A 13,227-nucleotide genomic window follows, 5' to 3' on the forward strand; every position below is an offset into this window, starting at 1 on the left:
ATGCTCTGGAATTACTCCCAGCTACCCAGGCAGGCTTGTCATACACATGTACCCGCACAAAAAGATCCAGTGCAAAGGGACTTGGAGTCTTCCTTGCACGTGCTAAGGAATATCCCCTTCACAGCAATCCTGTGTCAGCACAGGGGAGTGCACCCATCCACTGAGAATCCCAGCCTGCAGGCTTGATGACAGAAATGCCGCACATTCTCCTAACCGTGTTAAGGCAAAAGAATCCTACGGCAGCTACAAGCCTGTCCTCTGACAGGAGACCAAAGGGTCACCGGAGGACAGTAGCAGCAGGTAAATTTAGAACAAATCCGATCGACCGATCTATTGAGAGCCTGCAGCCAGCCTGGTTTTAGTACAAAATCACTACGTAAAGCCCACGTTTAATTTTTTTTTGGGGGGGCATAAAAAGCTGGTGACCAAGGAGCCTCCTCCATTTACCTGCACCTGGGGACCAGCTCAATGCAGCTGGAGATAACACACTGCTGGCTCTACCACTGGTGCCAGAGAAGCTGGGAGGGACAGGATGAGGGTGGCATGAGCCAGCATGGGAAGGCACTGACAGCAGTGCGTGCTGCACGCTCTCATGCGGTGGTGGAGCTGCTTCTCCGTCTTCCTCCCCGGGAGGAATTTAGTTTGACCCAGCCTGCTCTTCCCTTGGGACTCCTGCTCGCCGCCCTCCAGCACTGGATGTGGCTTTAAATCACAATCTAGAGGCTTTGTTTCAAAATACTTTCAGTGTCTCGTGAATGCAGGGGATCGCACCTGATGTATCACAAGTCCCCAGGGGAAGGACCCCAGATGCTCCTCCCACCTGTTAGCTCCTCCCCATCATCACTGCTTGGGCTTTGCTAGCTAAGGTCCTCGGCCAGGGTTTGAGTTGTTGCAGATCATGTGTGAATGGGCACCAGCTTTTTACGCCCCCCCGCCCCCCTCAAAAAAACCAATGAATATTGCTGAGGGCCTGTGTGATGCTGGCAGACCAGGTGCCCTCTCATGCCAAGACCCCTACGCCTCAACTGAACACTGACAAATGCATATCGGGAAACCGGTCTGGCTCAACTGTGTATTAAAATTGTTAAAACAGGTATTAGGTTTTGGTGTTTAGACTTTATGAAATGCTTGTGAGCTGCTTGCCTGCACTAATCTCATTTATAATATCTCTATCCCATGCCATCAAGTAATATTTAAGTGTTTGCTCTGTAAATGTAAAAGTGATTGCTCTGAAACTGTAAACCCCCATGGTCCGGGAGAAGCATTACCAAGTGTGAAATGGTAGTTTACCACAGGAGGTGTTATCCTCTGCCCAAAAAAAAGGCAGCCCATAGACACCAGGCAAACCATTGTGGAACATCAGAGGACAAAAGTGTGTGTTAACTGCTTGGACTTTAGGAGGGCAAGATTAAAGCAGATAAATATACACACACAAATGAATCACAGTCTTAGGTTCCAAAAGGTTATAGAGGCTGCTGTAATATGCAAGCACTATATGTCCTCTAGGACTAACCCATGCTAAGCAGCTGGGGATCCCTTGCTTATGCTTAGAGACATGGCCCTCCTAAAGTCCAAGCAGCACAGAAATACAATTTCTTCTTGTCAAGGATTTTTATTCCCTTCCCACAGAGTTCAGGCTGATGGGACGAGTCCACATGCATGTCTGCTCTTCATGACTGGGGAGGGGAGGAGATCAATTAACAAGTCTCCATCCGTAAAATAGGGATAATACTTCCCTACCTCCCAGGTGCTGAGGATTGATTTATGAATGTCTGTAAAGTGCTTTGAGCTCTTCCTGTGGCACATAAAAGCATAAGAACGGCCAGACTGGGTCAGACCAATGGTCCAGCCTAGTATCCTGTCACTAACAATGGCCAATGCCAGGTGCTTCAGAGGGAATGAACAGAACAGGGCAATTCTGAGTGATTCATCCCTGTCATCCAGGCCCAGTTTCTGGGAGTTGGAGGTTTGGGGACAATCTGAGCATGGGATTGTGTCCCTGCCCATTTTGGCTAACAGTCATTGATGGAGCTATCCTCCATGTACTTATCGCATTCTTTTTTGAACCCCGTTATACTTTTGGCTTTCACAGTGTCCCCTGGCAATGAGTTCCACAGGTTGACTGTGCACTGTATGAAGAAGTACATCCTTATGATTGTTTTAAACCTGCTGCCTATTAATTTCACCTGGTGATCCCGAGTTCTTGTGTTATGCGAAGGGATAAATAACACTTCTCTAGTCACTTTCTCCGCGAAATTCATGATTCTAGAGACCTCTTTCATATCCCCCACTGGCTGTCTCTTTTCTAAGCTGACCTGTCTCCATCTTTTTAACCTCTCCTCCTATGGAGCTTTCGAAGCGCCCTCTTAGAGGAGTGCATGTGCACCAGACCCCTCTCATCACCCCTTTGCGGATGCCCGGGGACTGCACCCATGGCAACTGCAGGAGGGCTAGTAAGCTTCACTGGTGGAGGATCACCATGCAAAAGGGAAGCTCTTTTCTGGAGAGGCCCCATGTATTCTGCCTTAGGTTGACACAGCCTCCTCTGGATCCATGTGAGCCTGACAGGAGGTCATGCTGCGCACAATTCAGTCTGCTCCTGCTGCTGCTCCTGTTCCTTATACTCACACTGACAAACCCGCTCTCCTGCCTCAGGGGATGCAGCCACTGATCATTTGGGGGCGGGGGGGGGGACCGTGAGAGAGAAATAAGACTGTGTAAGCGCCCTCAGCCTTACTGGAACCTGGGTGATTTGTAATGAGTAGATTAGATCACAGAACACAGCACCCAAATTTCTGGACTGAGGCGCGTGTGTGTGTGGGTGAGAGAGAGAGAGAGAGAGAGAGAGAGAGGGGTCAAACTTAACCCAATCGCAGAGTCCGGAGCTGAAGAGACAGTGGATTCAGACTGTTCCAGGACTGGGGGATCTCCACCTAGCTTCCAGAAAGGGGACTGTCCCTAGGGTTAGATTGCCCAGAGGTGATGATCCAGAAGTAGGAGTTTCCTGCTCATGTTCTGCTGTGCTTGTGGTTCAGGACATTGAGGGTATGTCTGCACTGTAATAAAACACCCACAGCTGGCTCATGTCAGCTGGCTCGGGCTCGTGGGGCTTTAAATGTGCCGTGTATATGGTCCCAAACTCACTGCAGTTGTACAGACCTGCAGCCCGAGTCCCGCAGACCCAGGTCAGCTGAAATGGGCCAGACAAAAGTGTTTTATTGCAGTGTAGACATACCTATAGTCATAGCAGAAGCCTGCTGTGAGGAGGCCAAGGAAGGCCTGGCAAATGCTGAAAGGGAGAGGCTGTGGCCAGCAGGAGATTTCTGCTCTTCGTTAGCTGGGAGCTACTCCCAGCAAGGAAAGCTCCCAGAGCTGTTTTCCTGTTTGTCATTGGCACAACACTGCTGTGAGGAAGCTCACCCAGCTAGATACTACCTGGCAAGCGTAGGGGACACTACTGTGAGGAAGCTCATGCTGGGGGAATGTTCCTTATTCTTGGCAGGACACTATTTGATGGATGTTCACATGGTGCGAGTCCCAGCTGGCCAACGCTGGGCACTGCTGTGAGGATGCACCAATTGTTGTTGGTATATTCAGGGTCACTGGCAGGCCAGGGCTGTGAGGGCGCTCGGAGATGATGGCAGGAGCCAAAACCAAACTGCCCAGGAAGGTAGGATGTGAAAGAATGCCCACCAGCACCCAGTAATGCAACAACCACCCCCATCCTGCACAGCAACACAACACCCACGCCTGCCAGCACAGTAACACAACAACCCTCATGCCTGCTCACAGCAACACAACACGCACACCCGCCTGCCAGCACACGGTAGCACAACAACAACCCCTACACCCGCCAACATACAGCAACACAGCCCCCACATCTGCCAAAGCACAGCAACACAACAACACCCATGCCCGCCAACGCACAGCGACACGGCCGTGACCCTCCACATCCCAACACAACAGCCACAGAACAGCAACCCCCATTCTCTGGCCTGCAGTGTGTGTGTTATAAACAGTGTCAGGCTGCCCTACAGTGCCCAAGGGCATGAGTACCAGCCTCAGGGCAGACTACTCAAAACCAGGGCACCAACCCCAAATTGGTTGTGAGTTCTGCATTTAGATTTCACCAACCAAGTATCAAGTATAAACTCCTCAAGTGCTATAACACCCTTAATATGGAGTTACAGACAGTCCTATTGTGTACTCCGATCTGTCTTGCCACCCAGGTGAGCCTACCTTTGTGACAGATGATCCCTTACACCAAGTATCACGGCAATATTCAGGTTACTCCCTGTCCCAGAGAACCAGTCACTTACTCACGTCCATTGCATCACAGATTCTATACTAAAAACAACGCTTGTAGCCAACCCAATAATAAATTAACTACAATTTTTTAACTAAAGAAAAGGAACAAGAATCATCCACAAGGTTAAAGCAGGAAAACATAACACACACAAACAAGTTACAGCCTTAGGTTTCAAAAAGGAACAGAAGCTTCTATGGTAAGCAAGCTCTAGATGTCCTTTAGGGCTACCGCAGGCTAAACACTAGGGATCTTTTGCTTATGCCTAGTAATCTTTGCCCCCCAGCCCCACCCCAGTGTCCAAGTAGCATAAACATACAGTTCATCCTCCTGTCCACCAGCACTAGGGCCATTTACAAACCCAAGCCACCCCACTGGTCTCCTGTCCCTACATCGCTGAACTGTGGTTGGGGGAGTGAGGAGAACCTTCTTCATGGTGAAATTCACCCCTGTGGAGAGGACCTGCAAAAGGCCTAAGCACCCACAACTGCTCTAGATTGAAGGCTTAGGTGGGACTTAACTGGTACATGGACCTGCACTGCCCCCTGTGCATGGGGGCAATTGCACCATTCACCCCTTCTTAGACTGTAAACTTGGGGCGGCGGGGAAGCAATGCTGTTCCCAAGGGCTTGCCCAGTGTCTAGTATAAACAGGGCCTTGATCCAGACTGAGGTGTCCAGGCACTACCACGAGGTACATAGAATCACAGGACTGGAAGGGACCTCGAGAGGTCATCTAGTCCAGTCCCCTGCACTCATGGCAGGACTAAGTATTATCTCGACCATCCTTGACAGGTGTTTGTCTAAACTGTTCTTAAAAATCTCCAATGATGGAGATTCTACAACCTCCCTCGGCAATTTATTCCAGTGCTTAACCACCCAGACAGGAAGTTTTTCCTTACATCCAACCTAAACCTCCCCTGCTGCAATTTAAGCTCATTGCTTCTTGTCCTGTCTTCAGAGGTTAAAGAGAACAATTTTTCTCCCTCCTGCTTGTAACAACCTTTTATGTACTTGAAATCTGTCATCCTGCCCCCTCTCTGTCTTCTCTTTTCCAGACTAATCAAACCCAGTTTTTTTCTATCTTCCCTTATAGGTCATGTTTTCTAGATCTTTAAGCAGTTTTGTTGCTCTTCTCTGGACTTTCCTGAAATGTGGCGTTCAGAACTGGACACAATACTCCAGTTGAGCCCTAATTTATAGTACATAGTATACAGGGATTAGGAGGAAGGATGATCTTGTATTGGTTAGGGTTTTTTATTCCTTTCTCCCCTTCTGCTGTGAGTTGCAAACTCAGCTGATGGCAGGAATTCCCTTGCAAGTCTCAAGTTCAAGGAGCATAGGGGGGTAAACAACAAAATCTTTGGTCCCTTTTAATGTTTCACTCTAGACTGCGTGACGTTGACGGGCCTTCCTTGTCGGGCTGGATACCACACCTTGTGTCGGAGACCAGCATTTCACACTTAGATAATGTTTCTCTTCTGTCTGGTGTTATATGTGGTTACAGAGGCTTACAATGCATAAACACTCAAATATTACCGTAAAATATGGGCTACAGAGGTTATGAGTGAGATTAATGCAGGCAGGAAATCACAAGTGTTCCATATAGTCTAAATACTAACCACACTCTTATCATTCTAACGCCTGCCTTAACAATACCAACACACAGGTGAGCCAGACTGGTTCCAGCTACACATTTGTCAGTGTTGTGTGGAGACCTGGGGATCTTAGCGTGAGCTGGCTCTTGGTCTGCCAGCATCACAAGTACATTTTGTTATTTTATTTTTAAACCCTTTACTAATGTGGCTATTTTTATCTGAAGCCCTAAAAATCCACCCAAATGTCCTCCCCCGATGAGGTAAACAGGAGATGGGATTAGTGACATTACATTTAATCATCCCCTTTATTCCTACACAGGGGCTGGTTAACAAGGAGGCTTTTCTTCTCTCTGACCCATGTGTCACTCAGGGAGCATGCAGCCAAAGGGTTGTTCCTTTCTCCTCCTTTGAGGGGATCACAATGCTGAACTCTCATTCTTCTAGGGGCTGGAGTTACTTGGCATGGAGGTGTGTAATGCACTGATGCTATTCTGCCACAGAGCTCTGAAAATCTCAGCACTGAACAGCCTGTTTGCAAAGGAGACGAGTCACAAGGACGAACAGTTTGATGCCAGGACAGCAGCTACAGGGACAGAAGCCCTCAGTCACAGACAGGCTGACATGGGGCAGCAGTTTCATGGAGGGACTGATTTTGAGAGGAGGTGCATGAACTATCAAGCATGTACAAAGTCCTGTAGTGGGACAGTAGCTCCAGCAGCAGGAAGCGTGTGTGGGGGAGGTTTACAAGGACTCACCCACCCATACCAATTGAAAAAGAATCCAAAAGTTTCCAACTCTCGCTATCTTTTTGTTCTGTTCTGTACAGCACTTAGCACAATGGGCCCTGGTCCACAACCGGAGCTCCTAGGTGCGACTGCGATACAACTAACAATATGAAGGCAGGAAACTGCTCTAACTGTGCGGGAGACGTCAAGGTTCCCCGACACAAGAGGGGCCTTATTTGTGGTTCTTCAGATTGTGATGGGATATCACGTGGGCATTCAAAGCCCGACATCTCACTCCCTAGACTGCTACAGTGCCCAGGCCTGACCTGGAAGATGGACACAGGATCTGGTGAGTCCATTCACCCAGATTAAAAACAAGCGCCTGAGAAAAGGAGTCGAGAGGTAGATCTACAACAGCAAAAAAAGAGCAATGGCAGCAACCCTCAGAGTCCAGGTCAACCGATTTGGGATCATGGGGCTCACGCTGCAGGTCTAAAAATAGCAGAGTAGATGTTCGGGCTCGGGCTGGAGGCCGGGCTGCAAGATCCTCCCCCTTCAGAGGCAGGAGAGCCCCAAATGTCTGCTCTGTTTTTAGCTCTACACCACAAACCCAAGTCAGTTGACCTGGGCTCTGAGACTAGCTGCCATGGGTTGGTTTTTCTGGCTGTGTGGACGTACCCTGGATGGCTCAGGATTGTCAGTGGGCTCTGGAGCCTTTCCCCGAGCTTGCTGGATTGAACACTCGGCTCATGGCCAGAGTGACTGTCAGGTACTCCTTGTACACAGTAGATTGCAGGGCTGCAACCTGCAGGTCAGGCTTCTGTACCCGACCTGGACAAACTACAGAGTTTCCATCCTGGAGAGAGATACGAGAGATGTGGGACTGAAGACTGTTACTGTCTTCTGGCTGTTTGTGGCCTACACGAGATGGGAAAGGAGGCCCCTTGGTTAGCACTGAATTGGCCTGGAGACTGAATGTCCCTCGTCCATTGAAGGGGTTGCCCTGTTTGGGATAAGTGGCAAGGATACCTCACCACTGCCCGTGCCACACCTGTTGTGCAGAGAATCAGAGGGCTCACGTCACTCTCCAGGGCGGCCAGCCTGACCCCATCCACCAGCACTAGGGCCATTTACAAACCCAAGCTACCCCACTGGTCTCCTGTCCCTGCATCTCTGAACTGTGGTAGGGGGAGTGAGAAGAACCTTCTTCACGGTGAAATTCACCTCTGTGGAGAGGACCTGCAAACGGCCTAAGCACCCACGTCTCCCCTAGATTGAGGGCTTAGGTGGGACTTAACTGGTACATGGACCTGCACTGGCCCCTGTGCATGGGGGCAATTGCACCATTCACCCCTTCTTACACTGTAAACTTGGGGGGGTGGGGTGCGAGGAAATGCTGTTCCCAAGGGCTTGCCCAGTGTCTAGTATAAACAGGGCCTTGATCCAGACTGAGGTGTCCAGGCACTACCACGAGGTACATCGTATACAGGGATTGGGAAGAAGGATGGTCTTGTCCTGGACTGAAACTCTGGAGCGCCTGGTTCTGCCACAGGCTGCTGTGGGACCCGGGGGACATCACTATGCATGGGATCTTCTAAAGCAGCTCAGGGAGACCACATCTAATGGCACAGAAACCGATGGGGGTACACCTGAACTTGAATATATTGAGGATGGAGATCAGAAGGGGACATCTAACCAACAGAGAAGTGAGGCTCTGTAACAGCCTCCCATCAGGAGTAGGAGGGGGCAAAGAGCCTATCTACTTTTAAAATGGAGCATGATACATTTCTGAACAAGATTACATGACAGAATTGCCTGCAATAACAGGGGACTAGATTTGAGGACTCAAGAGACTCCAGTCCTCCATTCCTACGTCCCTATGTTCCATTGACTTTCCATTAGAGCTGGGCATGGCAATCCCAGCTGTGATCTCTCAGAACCTCAATTCTCCATCTCTAAAAGGGAGACAACAGTCCTTCCTTTCCACCCATCCTTTGTCTGCCTTGCCTAGTTGGACTGCAAGTCATTTGGGGCAGGGACTGTCCCTCATTATGTACAGCACCTGGCACAATGAGACCCCCATATCAGTTGTGGCCTCTATGAACTACTGTAATAACAATGAACGATAATAATAACCTGGAACCCTAGTCTGAACCAGATGGGGATTTGGACTGAAGTGGAACCAGAATAAAGAAATGAAAAGTACGTAGCACAGGGTTCTTGCTGCTCTGCTCTTCTTCCCACTTCCGAGGTTCTTAACTTTACACTCCTTCCTCCAGAGGAGTTTTGAAGTCACAGAAAACATTTTCCAAACCTAATATTAGTTCCAGATGTTCACAGACATTTTGGTTTGTACCTCACTCTGTAAAACACATTTTCTCTCTCTTTTTTTCAAGTGCAGAGCCTGCTTTGTCTATGACATAATCTGCTAGCAGCCCCGCCAGTGTGCGCGCTCACTCGCGCGCTCTCCCCCTTCGAACAGCTCATGTTCGAACAAAGAGCATCCCTCATCTGCCAAGTTGTCACGCACATGGAGTTGTGAGTAATTTCCACAAACTTTAAGGAACAGTTCGGGATGCGATTCTTCCTTCTTCTTTTCTGGCTGCTGAGTGGAGAGCCACTCTCTCGCCGTTGCACAGTGTTGAAAGTATGGTTTGCTTCGCACACAAATTCACCTTGAGAACAGTCCTGGTAACATCCAAGGTTTTGAGGGCTGTGTTTTTCTAAGCACCAGTAATAAGCCTTTAAAAGTGTATTTAGCCAGGGAGTTGGGTGGGCAGGTATTCCCCGAGAGGCCTTCATTTCTCTCACCCTCGCTCCCTAGCACCTCTGTCCTGCACACCGAGACAAAGAAAAAGCAGAGCTGGCTCCTGACCCTGCTCCTGGATGAAGAAGAGGATAAAATTATTTTTGGCTCAGGAAAAGGGCTTCTTCCACTTGCCAGCAGAATAGGAGGCCAAGGGTTTTGTCGAGATTAGATGCTGGAGCCTTTGGGGGACAGGCAGAGGGCCAGATGCCATACAGGAGCAAATCCTGCCATGCAGCCAGAGGGTGGGTTGGCACAGTGCTAGCAGAGGGCATTGCCAGGAATCACAATATTAGGAGGTTATAACTCTAATTTTTCTTTAAAAAATACGGATTATCTTCCCACTCTTAAGACCTGGAGATCTCAGGAATAAACTCCAGCAGCATCAAGACCATAGCTGGTTTTTGGATGGTATGGCTGTGCTGCCAGAATGACCCTGCTGTCTCTCTGTGGGAGGGGGCATGGCCAGCTGCCCTACTGAGAGAAGAAGAGTGAAAAACCTCAACTTGCCCCAAAACGGAGGCATAGCTTTTCCAGGGGGCTCCTGTTTTTAGGTTTTTGCTATTGATTTTATGCAAAAGTCACACAGAGACTGGTGACGGGCAGCAGTATGAGAAAGCAAGAGAAAGAGAGAGATACTCAACTGGAGGCACCCAGGGGCTCGTTCTCCAAGTAGCTGGGCATCCACACATCCAAATGAAGTCAACGGAACCAGCGAAGCTCAGCGCCTTGGAAAAATTAGGCCCCTTGATGTCTCCAGTTGGACGTCCAAAAATCAAGGCATCTAAAATTAGTAGCTCCACAGGCTTGAGAAAGGAGGGAACATTTGGATACAAACAACTGACGGAAGAGAGAATTTTGGGGTTTGCTCTTTATTTATTTATTTTTTAATGTCTGTTCGTTGTTTCTGTTTTTGTGTGTTCAGAGTGAGGGGCATGCGGCTCTCGGGAGTGATTTTCTTTGCATGTCAAACACATGGCAAAAAGAAAAGAAAATAATAATAATCTGTATTTCCTGCTGCAGCTGTCACACGGAGGTCCAGCCACATCAGAGAAGAAACCCCATGTTTCCCTCGTCTGGCCTCACCTGACAAATGTGTGAGCAATCTGGAATCTCCATCCAAAACACAGTGCTTCCTTTACCGTGTTGCTTTCCTTTTGCATACTGAGGGTGCCCCTCCAAGGCAAAGAACAAACCTGCCATGCTTGGAAACTGGAACCGTAACCCAGGCATTGCAACGGCATTGGATAGCTTTGGAAATGGAAGTCAGTGACAGGGAGGAAGGGAAACTTACTTTGAGACCGGGACTGAGGTGTAAACAAATGAGGGGCATCAATTCTGACTGCCCATAGCGGAGGCCCCTGCAAATGATCAGTGGCCTCAGAAGGATGCGCTGATCTTTCCCCTGACAACGAAAATCTAGCCTCTGTAGCACAGATGCGTAGTAATGGGGGCCATATAAATACCTGAGAGAGATATCTGACAGGAAGAACAGATGGGACCAAAAATCCCTGCTGGTATAATTTGGTGCAGCTTCCTTGGTTGCTCCAGTTTACACCAGAAGAGAATTTAGCCCATAGGTACTCAGAAAGTTACAGAGTGAATAAACCCACAAAAATCCACCCACCACTAATAGCCAAATTCTTCTCTCGTCTGCATTTCCCTGGCTTGCCCCTGCCGAGCTGAGAGAAGGAATTGGTTATGAATGATCACAGTGAGATAGCGCCTCTGACGGAATCATCACACACTCAGAGTCCCAGGTTCCCAGGACTCATCCTCCATCAGTCACGATCAGGAGTCTTCTGCTCATTGCCAGCCAGAGGCACTTTAATGTCCCCCTGCCCCACCCTGGTGCGGGTGCCAGCACCCTGCCCTGCACTGAAAAGGCGCATGGCCAGCTCCTGCTTAGTCTGCAACAACAGCAACGGAAAGCCTTTCTGAAGAGGAGCCTCTACTAGTCACCAGCCTGTGGCTTGGTGCACACACACCTCCGTGCTACCCATCTGGATACAAAGGTGTGTCAAAGTGACTGCGACTGGAGCGAGGTGTTACACGGGGTCACAAGAGTATCCGGAGGGCGCTGAGCCTGTGCCAAAGAGAGAGCAGTAGTGAGGGAACGGTCTCAGAACCAGCAGGCCTCTGGCGGGCTACGCTCACCAGCGCAGATGCTGTGGGCACATCTGTGCAGGCCTCATGGAGAGGCTCAATCTGTCTGGTAGCACTTCAGAGTGACGCCCACCAGCCGGGCCCGTTCCTCAGGCTTCTGCAGAGCATGGTTTAGTAATGCATACAGTGGTGGAGCCTAGCCCCTGCTAGCGCTGACATGTGTAGCCTTTAGGAGGCGCTCAGACAGCACGGCAATGAGCATGGGATGGGGAGACGGATAGCACCAGGAAAAACAAATGTAAGCAACCCCGCCCACATGTAAACCGCCTAGCCTGTGAGATTTGCAACACAATGTTCCAAAGAAAGAACCTGTAATGTATAGAGAGAGAGAGAGAAAAACCCACATGCACCATAACTTTGAACTTTCATAGTTAAATGAACCCCAAATCCTCCATTAATTGCAAGATAAGGAACCGAGTTTTGCCTGGTTTTCTCACCGAGCAGAGCTTGAGCAGCAGCTTTCAACAACTTTGGTGCTATGTTTTAGAATACATCACTTTTAATTACTCATCCAGACCCATCGACAAGTTTCACATCCTTCCACCTTGACCTGCAGGCCCCTGAATCATGCTCTGAGTCTCAGCCAAAACACTGACGAGCCTCAGGGGACTGGGTCCACGTTCTGTGTTTATAGCTAAACTCCAAAACCAGGTGAGTTTCAGGTGCTGTTAGGGAAGCTTTGCACAGCTCTAGCTGAGGTCTCAGTTTTGTAGGTTGCCCAGTTGCTACAAAACTTTTGAAATGCAAATAACTTCTTTGTAGTTACCAAACACTTTTCTCTCATTTTTCCAAGTAACAGAATCTACAGAGGCCTTCAGCAGCCACTCCCGGTGCCGGAGCTTTGAGACTACACTCCAGCTGGTGTCTGTGTTCCGTACCCTTCTGCACAAAGCCAACAAAATCCCAAGGACAGAGCTCGGATTGCTGTGGCCAGCAATCTCGGGCACAGAATCAGTTAACATTGCTGCAGCATTTCCGGAGCTGCTGCCCTTTGTCCTCACCTACCTGTGTAGAGGTCAGTGTCCGTGTACTCATCAACCTTCTTGTGCTGAAGGATGTAATCGGAGACCTTTGTCCCGATCGCAGGCTGGACGTCCAGCCACTCCAGAGAGACCACGGTGCTGGAGGGCTCTACGCTGGGGGATAAGCGCAACCTGGGCAGGGCACAAACAAAGCAGAACTCCTGGAGATCAGCTTGCACTCTGAGGAAAGGCAGCCTGTTAAAGCAGCTTCTGAACATATGCCTATGGGCTCTCTCGCACATTCCGACACAAACACATGAACACAAGAAACACGGAGACAATAGGAAGCGGAGGGAGAAAAAAAACAAAAAAGGAAACTTTCAGCCAGGTGGAGTCAGATCCTGCTGTATGCTGTTCCCTCCTCCACCTGCTCCCTGAAGAACCTTGGCCTCGTGACTCCTGCATCAGCGTCTCTGGGCTATGCACCTACTGCCGACTGAGAGTGGCTAAACTCATCCCACCTGAAGGGCTCTCCACCTTTTCATTTAACACCCTCATAACTACGTCCCTGCAATCTCAGATCAGCTCAGTGACCCTATGGAGAATGGATATCAAGCAGCACGAGAGAGTGAAAGAGGAGAGCAAGAAGGTCAAACTTTCCCTCT

The 13,227-nt window shown here is 49.3% G+C and overlaps 1 protein-coding gene across 1 annotated transcript in view; it reads right to left on the bottom strand.

Moving 5' to 3' along the window:
* The window catches only part of ASTN2 (astrotactin 2), a 595,119-nt gene that overhangs the window by 134,517 nt on the left and 447,375 nt on the right, over window positions 1–13,227 (bottom strand). Inside the window, 1 exon segment of the mRNA XM_077835839.1 lies at window positions 12,606–12,754. Coding sequence (XP_077691965.1) covers window positions 12,606–12,754 — 149 coding nt within the window.

Source organism: Eretmochelys imbricata, chromosome 16 (genome assembly GCF_965152235.1).
Source record: "Eretmochelys imbricata isolate rEreImb1 chromosome 16, rEreImb1.hap1, whole genome shotgun sequence".
In the NCBI taxonomy this organism is placed as follows: Eukaryota; Metazoa; Chordata; order Testudines; family Cheloniidae; genus Eretmochelys; species Eretmochelys imbricata.